We start from the raw sequence: 18,205 nt of genomic DNA, 5'->3' as shown, positions 1-18,205 counted from the left end.
TGTTACATTACCAATATAATCTCAAAAATATTTCTCATCATAATTACGACTTTAACCTCGTAATATTAATAAATTGTATGATGTTACAACCTTTTTGTCATTATATTACAATTGAATTCCTTTAAATTACTACTTTATCTCGTAGGATTACACTTTGTTTCCTGTAATAAAAGTACAAAATTACTCTCAAAATATTTAGATTGTATCTTATGGCGATTAAAGAATTATTTACAACTATGGTTATTGTAAAATTGGACTTTCTCTTGAAAATTTGGACTTGCGTTTGTTGTGAAATTTTGAAAAAAATATTCAAACGCGTAATTATTTATGTAATATTATTACTGTATATGTGTAAAATTACAATAGGTAACAAACACTTTTTGTTTTGTAAAAGTGGGACTTGCTTTGGTCGTGGATTTGTAAAAAATAGTCTCAAAATATTCCAAAAGTATTGTGATGATTAGAAACATATACAATTGCAACTTAATATTTGTGTAATCATACACTGATTCTCCATTAATTATCACTTTTGTCTTGTAAAAGTTTGATTTTTTTTTGTTGTTGCAAAATTGCTAAATATATTCTCCAAGCATTCCAACTTAATCATACTTTTGAATTAATCCTTGAAATATTAGGACTTATTATAATAACACTACCACATTTTCCTATTAAAAATATACTGTACAGTTTGAGTACAATTCCCCTAATAACTGGGCTGGCTTTTGTTGTAAAATGTATGTATTTTTTTAATCCTATAAAAAAAATTTACAAATAAATTTTTCTCAAAATATTGTAACTTTAGCATGATATTATAGCTCAATAAGATGTATTTTGAAATATTATATTTTTCTCGTAATAAAAGAAAAGCGTACAATTGCAAATGTATTTTTGTGTAATTATAAATGATGACTTTTGTCTTGTAAAAGTTGGGATTTGTTTTGTTGTTGCGAATTGCTAAAATATTCTGGAAGCATTCTAACTTTATCATACATTTGAATTAAACTTTGAAATATTAGGACTTATCATAATACTACCACATTTTTCTTTTTAAAAATATACAGTACAATTTGCGTACAATTTCCCTAATAATTGGGCTGGCTTTTGTCGTAAAATTATTATAATTTATTTTTCTTAAAATATAGTAACTTTAACGTTGGGAAGACTATGTCTCCCGGCTGGCCTGGGAACGCCTCGGGATCCCCCGGGAGGAGCTGGACGAAGTGGCTGGGGAGAGGAAAGTCTGGGCTTCTCTGCTTAGGCTGCTGCCCCCGCGACCCGACCTCGGATAAGCGGAAGAAGATGGATGGATGGATGGATGGATAGTAACTTTAACATGGTAATGAATATTTTATGATAATACATATTACTAATACTATAGCTCAATAAGATTTATTTTGGGATATTATATTTTTCTTGTAATAGAAAACAAGTATACAATTGCAACTTTATTTTTGTGTAATTCTAAATTATGACTTTTGTATTGTAAAAGTTGGACTTGTTTTTGTTGTAAAATTGCAAAAATATTCTGGAAGCATTCCAATTTATGGCTTATACTTATGACTTCATCTTCATTCGGACTTATTCTCAATGCTACAATATTTTTATTTAAAAAAAATACAGTACAATTTGTGCACAATTCCCCTAATAACTGGGCTGGCTTTTGTCGTACAATTATCATTTATTTTTCTCAAAATATTGTAACTTTAGCATGATAATTAATATTTTATGATAATAAATATTGCTAATGTTATGACATTATAGCTCAATAACATTTATTTTGGAATATTATATTTTTCTCTTAATAAAAAAAAAGCGTACAATTGCAACATTATTTTTGTGTAATTATAAATAATGACTTGTGTCTTGTAAAAGTTGGATTTTGTTGTTACAAATTCTCCTAATAACTGGGCTGGCTTTTGTCGTAAAATTATTATCATTTCTTTTTCTCAAAATATTGTAACTTTAGTATGATAATTAATATTTTATGATAATAAATATTGCTAAAATTATGATGTTATAGCTCAATAAGATTTATTTTGGAATATTATATTTTTCTGGTAATAAAACAAAAGTGTACAATTGCAACTTTATCTTTGTGTAATTATAAATTATGACATTTGTCTTGTAAAAGTTGGACTTGTTTTTCTTGTAAAATTGCAAACATATTCTGGAAGCATTCCAACGTTATCATACTTTTGAATTCATCTTTGAAATATTAGGACTTATTATCATAATACTGCCATATATTTATTAAAAAAATATACAGTGCAATTTGCATACAATTCTAATAACTGGCTGGCTTTTGTCATAAAATTATTATCATTTATTTTTCTTAAAATATAGTAACTTTAGCATGATAATGAATATTTTATGATAATACCTTTTACTAATATTATAGCTCAGTAAGATTTATTCTGGAATATTATATTTTTCTGGTAATAAAAGAAAAGTATACAATTGCAACTTTATTTTTGTGTAATTATAAATTATGACTTTTGTCTTGTAAAAGTTGGACTTGTTTTTGTTGTAAAATTGCAAAAATATTCTGGAAGCAATCCAATTTATGGCTTGTATTTATATTGTAGCACCTACTCAGTGGCCTAGTGGTTGACCTACTCAGTGGCCTAGTGGTTAGAGTGTCTGCCCTGAGATCGGTAGGTTGTGAGTTCAAACCCCGCCCGAGTCATACCAAAGACAATAAAAATGGGACCCATTACTTCCCTGCTTGGCACTCAGCATCAAGGTTTGGAATTGGGGGTTAAATCACCAAAAATTATTCCCGGGCGCGGCCACCGCTGCTGCCCACTGCTCCCTTCACCTCCCAGGGGGTGATCAAGGGTGATGGGTCAAATGCAGAGAATAATTTCGCCACACCAAGTGTGTGTGTGACAATCATTGGTACTTTAACTTTAACTTTTATTTGAAAAATATACAGTACCATGTGCGTACAATTCCCCTAATAACTGGGCTGGCTTTTGTCGTAAAATTATTATCATTTCTTTTTCTCAAAATATTGTAACTTTAGCATGATAATTAATATTTTATGATAATAAATATTGCTAATGTTATGATATTATAGCTCAATAACATTTATTTTGGAATATTATATTTTTCTCTTAATAAAAAAAAAAAGCGTACAATTGCAACATTATTTTTGTGTATTTATCAATAGTAGAAAATTGATGGATGGATGGACGGGACTTTTGTCTTGTAAAAGTTGGACATGTTTTTGTTGTAAAATTTCAAAAATATTCTGGAAGCATTCTAATTTATGGCTTATATGTATTCATTAGGACATAATGCTACAATATTTTTCTTTTAAAAATATACAATACAGTTTGCGTTGAATCATAACTTTTTTCATTATTTATTTTTCTCAAAATATTGTGACTTAAGTATCAAGTTTTTAATAGTATTATAATATTATATCATTTTTTGGTTGTTGTAATAGTACGGCTAATTTTCTCCTTTTTCTCATAAAATTACAGCTTTTTTATAATACCATTGCATTTTTCTCAAAATATTACGATACATTTTTTTGGGTAAAATTACAACCTGCTTCTGCTTGTGGCGCTGGAAAAACAAAGACAAGTTACTGGAAATGAGGGATTATTCCAATGTACGAGGCTCACATGCCAAACGCAGCCTCTGAGGAGAATATGATAATACGGCGGGAAAGAGAAAGGACTAGAAAAGTGGAAGACAAAAGGTGGTTGTGGTGGCGAAATAGTCTGGCGTGATGCAAATGAGGAGAAGAGAAGCCTGCTTGAGGTATGTCGTGCTGCATTCCCTACACGCCTCAGCAATGGGCTCTTTACGACTTGAGGCATTGTTCTAGCGGGCAAAATAGTGGCGTCCAGGTGGATAATAGCCTTCAAGAAAGTTTCAAGACATGCTCTGCATTCATGCCGGCATTCCTCAAGGCTCAGTCTAAAAGGACGAACCGAACCCCCCCCCGTTCCCCACCTCTCCAAACAGGGGGGGCAGAGATCTCACCCTGCAAGACTACAGTCGCCGGCTGATGGTCCACAGGTAGAAATATAGGAAGCAGACTGGACCACATGGGAGGAGTGAAATAGTCTGCCGGCTGTTCTTCTTTCAAAGGTTTTACATTTTAAAAAAAGGGGAGAAGGAGACAAGATTAGAACACCTTTGACCACCGTGCCGCATTCCTGAAAAGTAAAGAGGAACATTACGCAGCAAAGACGATTACACTTGTGAGAAGAAGCGTCTACCTCCGCCCTTTTCATCCTTTCTCAGCTCCTTTTTTGTCGCTACAGCAGAGCGATCTTACATAATCTTCTCTTAAAGACCATCAGGGCTCCATTGCAAACTCTAAAGCCTCACATTTCAACAAAATCACTCTGTCCAACTTTCTTCTCCTCAGTCATCAATCACGCAGGAAGATGATGGCTACTCTTCACTGGTTTGGACACCAGATCGCTTTAGCTCTTCCTTTCACATAGAGATCACACAATTGGCCCGTCATAGAATGGATTTGTCCAGCCAAGTGGGACGTTGTCATATATTTGCAACACACATCCCTCGAATCGGTTGACTCAAGTCAACATAAGCGGTTGTTGACATAACCAAAAAAAGATATATATTCAAATGTATTATCATGATTACCCTATATCAGTGGTTCTTAACGTGGGTTCGCTCGAACCCTAGGGGTTCGGTGAGTCGGGCTCAGGGGTTCGGCGAAGGTCAAAACACACCCGACTCATCGGGTAAATACAAACTTCTCCCCATCGGCGTATTACGGATATGGCAACAGCAAAAGTCACACTGATTTGCAGGTGTGTAATTTGTTGTGAGTTTATGCACTGTTGGTTTTGTTGTTTGAACAAGGTGATGTTCATGCACGGTTCATTTTGTGCACCAGTAAAAAAAAACATGGTAACACTTTAGTATGGGGAACATATTCACCATTAATTAGTTGTTTATTAACATGCAAATTAGTAACATATTGGCTCTTAACTAGTCATTATTAAGTACTTATTAATGCCTTATTCGGCATGGCCTTATTATAACCCTAACCCTCTAACCCTGACCCTAACCCTAACCAAATAACTCTAAATTAAGTCTTTATTACTGTCTTAGAATATGTTCCCCTAGTGTCCAAATAACTCTAAATTAAGTTTTTGTTACTTAAAATATGTTCCCCATACTAAAGTGTTACCAAAAACATATAAATTTGTCTTGAATTTGAAAAAAAAAACCATTTTATTTTTCACTAAAGAAGGGTTGGGTGAATGCGCATATGAAACTGGTGGGGTTCGGTACCTCCAACAAGGTTAAGAACCACTGCCCTATATGTACAACTACACTTTATTAAGATTGTAAATGTATTCTTCAAAATTCATGATTTTTTTTCTCTTGGAATAATAAATGATAATAATCATGATTGATTCATTGAGATTTATTTGGATTAATTTAACCGGCTCAGTGGGCTTGTGGTTAGAGTGTCCGCCCTGCGATTAGTACGTCGTGGAGTTCAAACCCCGGTCGAGTCATACCAAAGACTATAAAAATGGGACCCATTGACTCCCTGCTTGGCACTCAGCATCAAGGGTTGGAATTGGGGGTTAAATCACCAAAATGATTCCCGAGCGCGGCCACCGCTGCTGCTCACTGCTGCCCTCACCTCCCAGAGAGTGGAACAAGTGGATGGGTCAAATGCAGAGGGTCATTTAACCACACCTAGTGTGTGTGTGACTATCAGTGGTACTTTAACTTTTTAATTTTATTCACAAAAAGGTATGCTTTATTCACATTATTCTCTAACGTTTACAACTTTATTGAAGTAATTTTCTAACATTTTCTTATTTTTCTTACAATTTAATTTTGTGAAAATGTGGCTGTTTTTCCTTATAAAATAACAACATTTATCTCTAAATATTTATTTTATCACCACAATTCCAATTTATTCTCATATTTCAACTTTGTTCTTGTGTTGTGAATTAGCATCTTTATTCTCCAATGGTTTGCTTGATTTTCGTCAAATATTTTAACTTTATTATCATAATTCCAACTTTATCTTTGTAATATTTCGAATGTATTCTTGTAGTGTTACGACTTTATTTATTTATTTGTTTTCAATAAATAAACGTGGATCGCTTTACAATTAGGACTTTTGTCTTGTAAGTGTTTATTTTTTAAATTAGATTTCTTAGAATTTTTATTATTTTTTTATAAATGCATTTATTCTAGAAATATTTCAATTTTATCATCGGAGTCGATACTTTATTCCTATTTTTTCATAATATTCCGAGACTTTACTGTATTTTCTCATAAAAGTATGATTTGCTTTTTGTGTAGAATTACGGCAATATTCTTGAAAAATGTCAACATTATCATTATTAAGACTTAATCCTTGTAAGATTGCGACTAGTTCTCATAATATTACAAAATTTTCCTGTAATGTTATGACATTATTTTTGTGAAACAACCAGTTGATTATTGTAAATTTCAGACGTTTATCTACCTCATAAAAGCTAGTATTTAACACATATTTATCAATTTGTGCAATTTATGTTGTAATATCTAATTTTTACTGTCTTTATACACTAGCTGTCCTGTGTAGTTTGTGTAAATATTAACCATCGATCATATTGTCTAAAGTACATTATCAATAAACATAGTATGATAAATGTGTGATAATTCAGATAAAATACACAATATCTTGTAGTAATACTGTATATGCTTTCCATTATAAGCTCTAATTCTGATAGAATGTTTTGTGTTTAGAGACAAAGTGCAGGTTGTGTGATGTTGGCGACGACCTTCCTCCAGCTAAATCTTTAAATAGCAGGTCAAGATCACTTTAATTAGAGCCACCTTCCACGCCATTATCGTATTATTGGACGCATTACTGCTGCAGGGAGTCAGCGCTGACAAATTGTCGCACACAGATTATCACCTTGATGAGTTTATTTGTGCAGCCTGATTAAAACCCCAAATCCTCATTTGGGCATCAGAAGGAGGATCTTTGCAATTCTCCATGTAATCGTTCCTGACAGCTGTTCCTGTAATCATTCATTTATATGCCAACCTGTTTAGACTATGTGTATAGGCAGACAGAAGGAAGTAAAATAAATAGTATGATGGGGCTAGCAAGGAAGAAGCCCTCAGCCTTGCATAATGAAGAAAGTTTTAGTGATTTTAAATTTTTATAAGCCACTCATTGAATACACAAACCTTCCAGGATTATTACCGTATAATACTTACAGTATTTTTAATTTAAAAACATTTGTTAAAAAAAAAAAAAAGAAATAAAAAAAATATACCGACTAAAATAAGCATGCATTGTACAAAATATCATTGTATGGTTTGTTTTTCTAATTGTAATTATTGTACACAATACTGTAAATTGATTGATACAGATTACACAATATATTTAATTATTGATACGTATATTGTTAATATAACAGACTTTTATCATCCGTCTGGGGACTACGGGTAAAAAATAGACATTTGGCTAACTCTGGTATATTGACAGAAAAAATATTATACAACGCACTGTACCTTTAACAAATAATCTAAAATAAATAAATAAATAAAATAGTTTAAATCGTAATATAAAACTAAATATTTGGTCACAAACAAGGGATTAAAATGATTACAAAGACGTTCATCAGCAGGATAGCATACTTGGTGAAAAAATTAAAATAAAATAGAATAAAGTAAAACAAAATAAAATAAATGAAATAAAACAAAAGTAAAATATAAAAAAGGCCAATATTCTGGGAAATGTTACTATTACTTTAGTAAAATATATATTTTTTTTTAATTAACAAAAATCTAACCAAATTTCATACAAAATGTAAAACAAAATGAAATAAAATCCAAATATATATACATGTACATATAGATAAAATAAAATGAAGCCTTAAGGAATATCAGTGAAATGAATTAAAAATGTTGTCAAAACAACATAAAATTGGTAAAAAAAAAAATCTAAGTTTTTTGTACCAAAATCTAATCAATTATTTTGCAATTGTAAAAAAAAGGAAAAAAAAATCACAAAAATCCAACCGAACTTCATAAAAAATGTAAAACAAAAATAAATAAAATACAAATACATATATACTGTATATATATATATATATATATATATAAAATAAAATAAAATCAATTACAGCTTTAAGGAATATCAGTGAAATTAATAAAAAATTATGTCAAAACAACATATTGGTTAAAAAAAAAAAAAAAAAAAAAGATTAGTGGCGACACATTGAAATGATAAAACAAAAAAATTAATCTATTTTTTTAGTACCAAAATCTACTAAATTATTTTCCGATTGTACCGTAAAAATAATCTCCCTGTGTGTTCGGTGTTGGTCATGTATATTTGCAGTGTTTGACAGAAGCGTTGACGTCGTGTCTTTCTTCACGTCCCACTTAAAGCAGAGGAATGTGAGTCTATTAATGCCGGTGCAGCTTCATTTTCACCGCACATATGTTTTATTTGCACTTTGACTTGTCCTGCACGGAGTCTGCAACCCACCCCTAGATCATCATCTGATTTTAAAGCTAGGGGTTTTGACACTCTGACCTTTAGTGACATATTCCGCTGGCGGTGATAAGGCGCGAGCAATTCCAGCGGGGCGACGCACATCAATCGTAAAGCTCAAATCAATGTTTAATGAAGGCTGAATTTAAATGAGCAACTTTAATCTATGCCTTTTGAATAATTAAAATGGCGCCAGCTCAAAACACCCGAGGTTATCTACGCTGAAAAGACGTTATCCAGAGATGATGCCAAAAAAAAAAAAATATTAGAATGACGGACAGCTTCATTTTAGAAAGGATTTGAAGCGTTCCGATAAGCAGTGGTTGGATCCTTTTACGTCTTAGGACAAAGCAGAGACGTCTGGACGGGGCAGACGGGAGCCACCTATACACCCAACACGCACAATGACTCATTTGGAACATTCCGGAAAGGATTTCCACACCTCCCCTCGTCAAGCGAGCCCCTTGCTTTTAATTACACACTATCCTATTTCCGTCTGACGGCGTGAATTCCTCCAAGCTCCGGCGTGGATTTACGGCTTCGAGAAGGAGCTTTTTAACACGGCCGACCTGTCAGTGACGCCGACACACAACACACACAAAAACAGCCACTCAGGGTTGTCTAGTGAGTAATTGAGATGTTATCTGGGCCTGAGAGGAAGCGCTCGTTCAACGCTGAGTCAGCTCTTTCTCTCCGTCCTTCATGTGATGAAAACAAAGACGGTTCCGCTCGATGGCTCTCATTGTTTCCTTCACTGGGACCACCTTAGCCGGTAGGTTATCAGTGTTTGGGCACATTTACTATACATTTTATTTGTTACTATGTATCATATTTAGGTGCGCTCTAACCTGGAAATGACGGTAACAATTCAATTGTTAGGACAGACTTTTTGGAGTGTGTTGCAGTAGGTAACAGGTTCTTAAAGCTCACCTTGATTGCAGGTCTTGCCAGTGAACCCAGCGTGACATTTGCAATTGTTGGGTCCCACGCAGTCTCCGTGCTTGCAGCCCGGCTGGCACAGTGCTGGTACGGAAGGGAGAGAGGAGGAAGAGCGTTTAACAACACTGCTGCTTCATCAGAGGCCTTTATAGTGTGTAGGAGTTAAAGTAGCAGAATGGTTCACTTATGCCAGACGAGTCTTAATCTTTATAGCTTGTTTATTTTGCTATGATAGAACTTTAGGGGTATGGAGGTATGTCACCTGGGTGGTGGTATTGTTGACATCAGTAATAACTTAGTAGACCCTTTACCAGTGCTATTCAACTGGCGGCCCGAGTTTAGTTGAAAACTTGGAAGTGGTGTTGTAACGATACCAATATTTTGGTACCGGTACTAAAATTATTTCGGTACTTTTCGGTACTTTGCTAAATAAAGGGGACCACAAAAAATTGCATTATTGGCTTTATTTTAACAAAAAATCTTACGGTAAATTAAACATATGTTTCTTATTGCATTTAAGTCCTTAAATAAAATAGTGAACATACAAGACAACTTGTCTTTTAGTAGTAAGTAAGCAAACAAAGGCTCCTAATTTAGTCTGCTGATGTATGCAGTAACATATTGTGTCATTTATCATTCTATTATTTTGTCAAAATTATTAAGGACAAGTGGTAGAAAATTAATTATTAATCTACTTGTTCATTTACTGTTAATATCTGCTTACTTTCTCTTTTAACATGTTCTGTCTACACTTCTGTTAAAATGTAATAATAATCACTTATTCTTCTGTTGTTTGATACTTTACATTACTTTTGGATGGTACCACAAATTTGGGTATCAATCCGATACCAAGTAGTTACAGGATCATACATTGGTCATATTCAAAGTCCTCCAGGGGACATATTTCCTGAGTTTATAAAGACAATATACATTTGAAAAAAACGAAAGAAGTTGTTGTGATGCCAAAATATATCGACGTAATCATAGTAGTATCGACTAGATACGTGCTTGTACTTGGTATCATTACAATGGATGTTAGGTGTAGATCCACCAATGGCGTTTGTTTACATTTTGATGCCGGTGAGCTACAGTGTGTAGTGAAGCATGTTTAGCTATTCCTCGTCCTGCAGGGATGATACTTGTAAGAAACGTACTTTATTTGTCGCCATGGAGGCGAGGATTAGTGATTTAGAAGTAGCTAAAACACAACGGATGGACGTTAGCCGCTAGCTAGCTAGCCATGTCTTAAAGCACCTCTTCCGTTTCAGTGTTATAACTTCACCTTTTTCGTTAGTTTTTCCACCAAAATGCGTCCGTTCTTCCTTTTCTGTCTACACACTGCGGGGTGCGGGACCGGTACGTTTCAGAGACGGTATCATACCGAAAATTATTCATTAGTATCGCGGTACTATACTAATACCGGTATACCTTACAACCCTACTTGGAAGAAACAAACCTTTTTTTCAGCAAATTCCTAAAAACACTAGAATGCTCCTGTTTTATAGAGGAACTTGGACCACTGTTTGCAGATTCTTGCACTGACATTTTAACCTTGCTGGCAAACATAGAACACTGGGGTTTAAAATTGTGATTTAAATAACTGAGGTGTTCCTCAAAGCACCCATTTAAGTCCTCTCCTTTTAGGCATCTACAAATGTATTTTGCAATGTCCATCCATCCATTTTCTACGGCTTGTCCCTTTTGGGGTCGCGGGGGGTCGCTGGAGCCTATCTCAGCTGCATTCAGGCGGAAGGCGGGGTACACCCTGGACAAGTCGCCACCTCATCGCAGGTATTTCGCAATGTGATTTATATAACTAAAGTGTTGCTCTAGCTTCTTTACTTTAATGCAGTCCGAAATTTTGATCCGAATGTGTGTGATCAGGTCAGAATGTTCTGAATGTTTACATGAAGCATCTTTACTCTGGTTAAGCTTTTAAATGATAAATGATAAATGGGTTGTACTTGTATAGCGCTTTTCTACCTTCAAGGTACTCAAAGCGCTTTGACACTACTTCCACATTTACACACACATTCACACACTGATGGAGGGAGCTGCCATGCAAGGCGCTAACCAGCACCCATCAGGAGCAAGGGTGAAGTGTCTTGCTCAGGACACAACGGACATGACGAGTTTGGTACTAGGTGGGGATTGAACCAGGGACCCTCGGGTCGCGCACGGCCACTCTTCCACTGCGCCACGCCGTCCCTTTTTTAAGATGATTAAATGTGTCCATGTGGACATAGCTAACGTTACTTTGCTGATACTATATACTATACTACCTTCAACAGATATACAATGCACTGTTCCTGTAACAAATAATCTAAAATAAATAAAATAGTTTAAATTGTAATATAAAACAAAATATTTGGTCACAAACAAACGATAACAGACGTTCATCAGCGGGATAGCATATTTGGTAAAAAAAATAAAAAATAAAAATAGAATCGAATAAATTAAAATAAAACAAAGTAAAATGAATAAAATAAAATAAAAGTAAAATAAATAAATTCATATTCGGGGAAAATTTCTATTTTAGTTAAAAAAAGAAAAGAAAATTAACATAAATCAAACCGAATTTCATAAAAAAATTTGAAACAAAATGAAATAAAATACTAATATATATATATATACACAATATAAAATAAAGCTAAGGAATATCAGTGAAATGAATTAAAAATTATGTCAAAACAACCTATCATTTAAGTCCTCTCCTTTTTGGCATCCACAAATTTATTTCGCAATGTGATTTATACAACTAAAGTGTTGCTCTAGCTTCTTTACTTCAATGCAGTCCAAAATTTTGATCTGAATGTGTGTGATCAGGTCAGAATGTTCAAAATGTTTACATGAAGCATCTTTATTCTGGTTAAGCTTTTAAGACGATTAAATGTGTCCATGTGGACATAGCTAATGTTACTTTGCTGATACTATATACTATACTACCTTCAACAGATATACAATGCACTGTTCCTGTAACAAATAATCTAAAATAAACGAATAAATAAAATAGTTTAAATTGTAATATAAAACAAAATATTTGGTCACAAACAAACGATAACAGAGACGTTCATCAGCGGGATAGCATATTTGGTAAAAATAAATAAATAAATAAAAATAAAAACAGAATCGAATAAATTAAAATAAAACAAAGTAAAATAAATTAAATGAAATAAAATTAAAATAAATAAATAAATTCATATTCGAGGAAACATTTATATTATTTTAGTTAAAATAGAAAAGAAAATTAACATAAATCAAACCGAATTTTATAAAAAATGTAAAACAAAATGAAATAAAATACTAATATATATATATATATATATATATATATATATATATATATACACACACAATATAAAATAAAGCTAAGGAATATCAGTGAAATGAATTAAAAATTATGTCAAAACAACCTTCAATCATTTAAGTCCTCTCCTTTTTGGCATCCACAAATTTATTTCGCAACGTGATTTATATAACTAAGGTGTTGTGTAGCTTCTTTACTTCAATGCAGTCAGTAGTCATTTGTTCAACCTTATTTATGCCACTGGTGTTCCTCAAGGTTCTATTTTAGGTCATCTCTTTTTTTCCATTTGGGTTAGTCATTTGGGGTGGACAGCGAGTTCAGTTCCAAAAACTTGTGAGAGACTCCCATTTTTGCGTCATATTCCTAAAAACACCAAAGTGATGTCATAGAGATGATCGTTGACTAGCTTTTTTTGCAGGAGGTCCTTAAAAACAGCGGCGCGCTCCTGTAACTCAACAAAATAAATAGATCCAAAATACTATACTACTATAGAGGACGCTGGTTTTTACAACATGAGACTAATGGTGAAGGAAGAAATGCTGCTCCTAAAAATTGGTTGAATATCCATTATAATGTAAGTTCAACATCTGTCATGAGGAAAATGATCATCAATAAATTGATCTGCTATTTAAATACAGTGGAGACGTTATCAACAGTGCCTCTGCTGGTTGTAGCCAAGTAGTACATTGTAATTCTTATTAATTTATTGATTTGCATGTCCTTTGTAAGCTTTAATTTCTGATGTTTGCACTGGCATATTTCCAGGGAGGATTACCTCTTCTTGACTGTAATTATGTCTGGCTAACAAGAAGTGAGGGTAATGTTTAGAGATGATTGTCAAAACTGTTGTTATTATTGAGCCCTGGCCAATACAATACATTAACAGCCTCATCTATTTTGTAATGACAGAGCGAAGACTTAATTCCAGCTTTGGTCGTGGAAGTGCATGTACAATACTGTTTTATATGTGTGTGTGGAAATTGAATTATTTCATCATGTTTTAATGTTTATTGACGGTTAGTAAAAAACTATAATAAACAAGAGAAAGAAAAAAATGAGAAAACAATTATTGAATGGGAATCATTTTGTGTCTAAATGACAATAAGATATTAAAAATAATTGCAATTAAAATGCAAATAATTGCATTTACAGTTATAATTTTTTTTTTATAGATTTTTAAATTTAAATTATGCAAGCAGATAATCTGTGATTACCATGATTCATCAAAATTCAAAAGTGCGCTATTTAAAAAAAAAATCATTTGATAGCACTCCTTTAAACACAACAAGGAATTAGTTTTAAGCCCCTTTCACACTGACGTTCCGCAGTGACGTGGTCATTTGCAACAATTGCTTTCAACACAACAGGGTGGAGGATGTACTGTAACTGTCAGGTATTCCCTTTCACACATGTGCTGTCCCACCAATAGCCCATGCACAACATTCATTTAATCTGATCATCATTCGGATTAGAATGTTACTGCGTACATGAACCCCCAAAACAATTATCCAATTATGACGTGCATTTTCATGCATCACACCATGAATCGGAATACTTGCTTTGACATGCGCCGAACATAACACAAACGGAAAGGTCTGTTATTGTTTGTGCTATGGCGCCATCTTTTGGACAAGTTTGCTCACTGCAGGTGCTGAAGAAGCAGCCACTATAATCAAACATGGCTTTGTACATTTCTGCTTGTCCGACATTATCTCGGTATTTAATTATAATTTTTTTCCTTCTATTCACTACTTTTGTTTTACCTCTCTTTTTGAATTGTAGCTGTTCTGTGCTTTTTATGTTGCGATATCCAGAGGTGGGTAGTAACGCGCTACATTTACTCCGTTACATCTACTTGAGTAACTTTTGGGATAAATTGTACTTCTAAGAGTAGTTTTAATGCAACATACTTTTACTTTTACTTAAGTATATTTATAGAGAAGGAACGCTACTTTTACTCCGCTACTTTTATCTACATTCAGCTCGCTACTCGCTACTAATTTTTATCGATCTGTTAATGCACGCTTTGTTTGTTTTGGTCTATCAGACAGACTTTCAAAGTGCCTGCCTTACTGGTGACGTTTCACTTCGTTCCACCAATCAGATGCAGTCACTGGTGACGTTGGACCAATCAAACAGAGCCAGGTGGTCACATGACCTGACTTAAACAAGTTGAAAAACTTATTGGGGTGTTACCATTTAGTGGTCAATTGTACGGAATATGTACTGTACTGTGCAATCTACTAATAAAAGTTCCAATCAATCAATCAAAAGTGTGAAGGAAAAAAGATACTTGTTTTATTTCAACCGTACCGTCAAAAGCCTCAAGACTGACCGTACATGAGGACGTTCCTGTCTTCACAATAAAAGTGACGCGCCATCGCGCCTGCGCTTTCAAAACAAGAGTCTCCGAAAGCCAGCGTAAACAAGCTAGCAAGCTACGGAGTTTGACGGCAATATATTTCTTGTATAGTGTATAAAAACGAATATGGAAGCTGGACAAATAGGATGCCAAAAACCCACCACTTTCATGTGGTATTAGACAGAAAGGAGGAACTTTTCTTCTCCTCCATTTGAAAACGTGGACGTTATCATCACGACTGTCTGATTACAATCAACGCAAGTCATCAGAATCAGGTAATACACCAACTTATATTCTAGTCTTCATTAAAGAAAGGAATCTATATGTTAAACATGCATGTATATTCATTAAAACACCTTTAACATGTAAACAAAAACAGCAAAATAAATACTTATAAATTATATACTGTATATATCAATGTATATGTATGTATGTATGTATATATATATATATATATATATATATATATATATATATATATATATATATATATATATATATATATATATATATATATATATATATATATATATTAGAGATGCGCGGATAGGCAATTTATTTCATCCGCAACCGCGTCAGAAAGTGGTCAACCAACCGCCATCCACCCGATGTAACGTTTGATCAGAACTGCACCCGCCCGCCAGCCGCCCGTTGTTATATATCTAATATTAATTAAAAAAAAAAAAAAAGGGTGAAAACCACGCGAATTGCACCTTGTGCAGACAAGATTTTTCGATCGGACACGGAGGAATTAGCGATGTAAAAGACCACGTTGGGACAAAAAAACCACAAGTCTAATGCAGTTGCTAGCGATACAAGTGGAAAACTTTCAACGTTTTTCGTCGCCCAAACAGATTCTTTGGATGTGATAAATGCCGAAGTTTTATTTACGGAGGCAATAATTGAGCATGGACTTCCAATCGCACTGGCTGATCACATGGGACAGTTAATAATGTAATGCAACCTTTAAAAATCATTACGCGGTGATCGCGATCCCAAAAATAAACTTTTCTTGCATGATAATGTCCATAAAAATTTGCTTTATATTACTATAGAGTCCTTTTAACGAATGAGTTTGATGGTTTATCACAAACCTTAAATGAAATTCCATGGCCACCGTCCTGCTCTCTATATCAACCAGGGTGAGCCCCACCCCTTTCGTGAGCGCACTGCGAAAGCGGACGAGGCGGGGTGTCGGTGCGGTGGGCGCGGTAGTGACCCTGTACGTGCGTCGGGCCCTTCTCGCGGATCGCCTCAGCTACGGCTCCCGGTGGGGCCCTCTCGGGGGAAGGGGCCTCGGTCCCGGACCCCGGCGAGGCGTCCCTTCTCCGCTCCGTAAAAGTGTCCATCTCTTTTCTTTTTTTTTCTTCTGTTGTGGCATATGCAGCAGGTGCCTGCTCGTTTTTCGTATGTGGGTAACAACATTTAACTATGTATATATATTTCCGAATTGGTTTAACTGCCACCCGCAAAAAAAATAAAAAAATAAAAAAAATATCTAATTAATCCGCCCGGCCCGACCCGACCCGCGAGCGGATAAAATCTTATTGTTTTTAATTTCATCCGCCCGATCCGCGGATAATCCGCGGACTCCGCGGTTGTGTCCGCAAACCGCGCATCTCTAATATATATATATGATATGAGTGTGTATGTTACTCATCAGTTACTCAGTACTTGAGTAGTTTTTTCACAACATACTTTTTACTTTTGCTCAAGTAAATATTTGGGTGACTACTCCTTACTTTTACTTGAGTAATAAATCTCTAAAGTAACCGTACTCTTACTTGAGTACAATTTCTGGCTACTCTACCCACCTCTGGCGATATCTATAAGTTGCCGCACGTCTTTATGTTACGACATTCTGTGTATGTTTTTGAGGCTAGCAGTTAGCACTTGGAGTAGCTTTAATGTTGTGAATAAAACAGCTTGTTGGAACGACAGCTGGATCCCTTCTTTTATTGTTACATCAACAAATGACACTCCATACTATACTTTTGTTTTTGCTACTCCTGTTTTAAAGCAACAAACTCAACAGCATATAACGCTACGTCTGTACATGTTGAATAGGGGGAGACAGCAGCAAGACAATCGCTTCAGTCCGTGTTCCACCACCAAATTATAGCTGACATCAAAGACATGCGCAGTAAGGATAATTCCAAGCCGAATTTTAGAAGATGTGTTTTCATGCTCTACAATCCAAATGACTATTGGCATAAACCACCCATCTTGATCGGAATTAAATTTTATCCAAATATGTGTGATCAGGTCAGAATATTCTGAATGTTTACATAAAGCATTTTTACTCCAGTTAAGCATTTAAGACGATTAAATGTGTCCATGTGCACATCACTAATGTTACTTCGCTGATACTATACTACCTTCAACAGGTGGAAAATTGCGAGACCAACTTCATTGTCTTGTTTAAGTGTTAGCTTCATTTATAGAGACCAGTGAAAAAAACAGGCCAATGTTGCGAAAGCCATTTATCAACAACACCCAGAAACGCTTCACTGGGCCCGAGCTCATCTAATATGGACTGATGCAAAGTGGAAAAGTGTTCTGTGGTCAAACGAGTCATTCCATCCATCCATTTTCTACTTATTCTCTTCGGGGTCGCACATTTCAAATTGTTTTTGGAAACTGAGGACGTCGTCTCCTCCGGACCAAAGAGGAAAAGAACCATCCGGATTGTTATAAGCGCAAAGTTGAAAAGCCAACATCTGCGATGGTATGGGGGTGTATTATTACCATTATTAAAAGAATCCAAGTTGCTGTAAACGCTTCCTCCCACAGAGGATCAAATCTCGAAATGTCCATCGGACCATCAGATTGTAGTTGGAAACTTGTAGGCAACCCTGGCGCTCTGTTAGCAGCACAAATGAAAGAAAGGAGCTTCTGCCATTGGTTAGCTCAGCGGAGAGGAATGCTTGGCCGGGATAAGCTGGATCACAGGCGGCCATCAACGGGCCTCCGAGGGTATTTATAAGTGTCGGACTTGGCAGAGGGATCAGGGGACGGCCGGTGGGGTTGATCAACTAAAAATGTCCTCAGCAGCTGGAAGGCCAAACATGACGGATAGGCT

General features: G+C 34.8%; 1 protein-coding gene across 6 annotated transcripts in view; it reads right to left on the bottom strand.

Moving 5' to 3' along the window:
• The window catches only part of npnta (nephronectin a), a 172,876-nt gene that overhangs the window by 85,943 nt on the left and 68,728 nt on the right, over positions 1-18,205 (bottom strand). For 2 of the 6 annotated variants that reach the window (XM_061983890.1, XM_061983892.1), the window contains 2 exons: positions 9,446-9,538; positions 3,967-4,095 (listed from right to left, as the gene is read on the bottom strand). The exons of 1 other annotated variant lie outside the window; for it this stretch is intronic. In XM_061983890.1, coding sequence (XP_061839874.1) covers positions 3,967-4,095; positions 9,446-9,538 — 222 coding nt within the window. The remainder of the gene's footprint in view (positions 1-3,966; positions 4,096-9,445; positions 9,539-18,205) is intronic. 3 more of the 6 variants (XM_061983893.1, XM_061983895.1, XM_061983891.1) reach the window with 2 other exon arrangements.

Source organism: Nerophis lumbriciformis, linkage group LG25 (assembly GCF_033978685.3).
Source record: "Nerophis lumbriciformis linkage group LG25, RoL_Nlum_v2.1, whole genome shotgun sequence".
In the NCBI taxonomy this organism is placed as follows: domain Eukaryota; kingdom Metazoa; phylum Chordata; class Actinopteri; order Syngnathiformes; family Syngnathidae; genus Nerophis; species Nerophis lumbriciformis.
The sequence above is the reverse complement of the archived record's forward strand: the minus strand, read 5'-3'. Positions and strand labels throughout refer to the sequence as shown.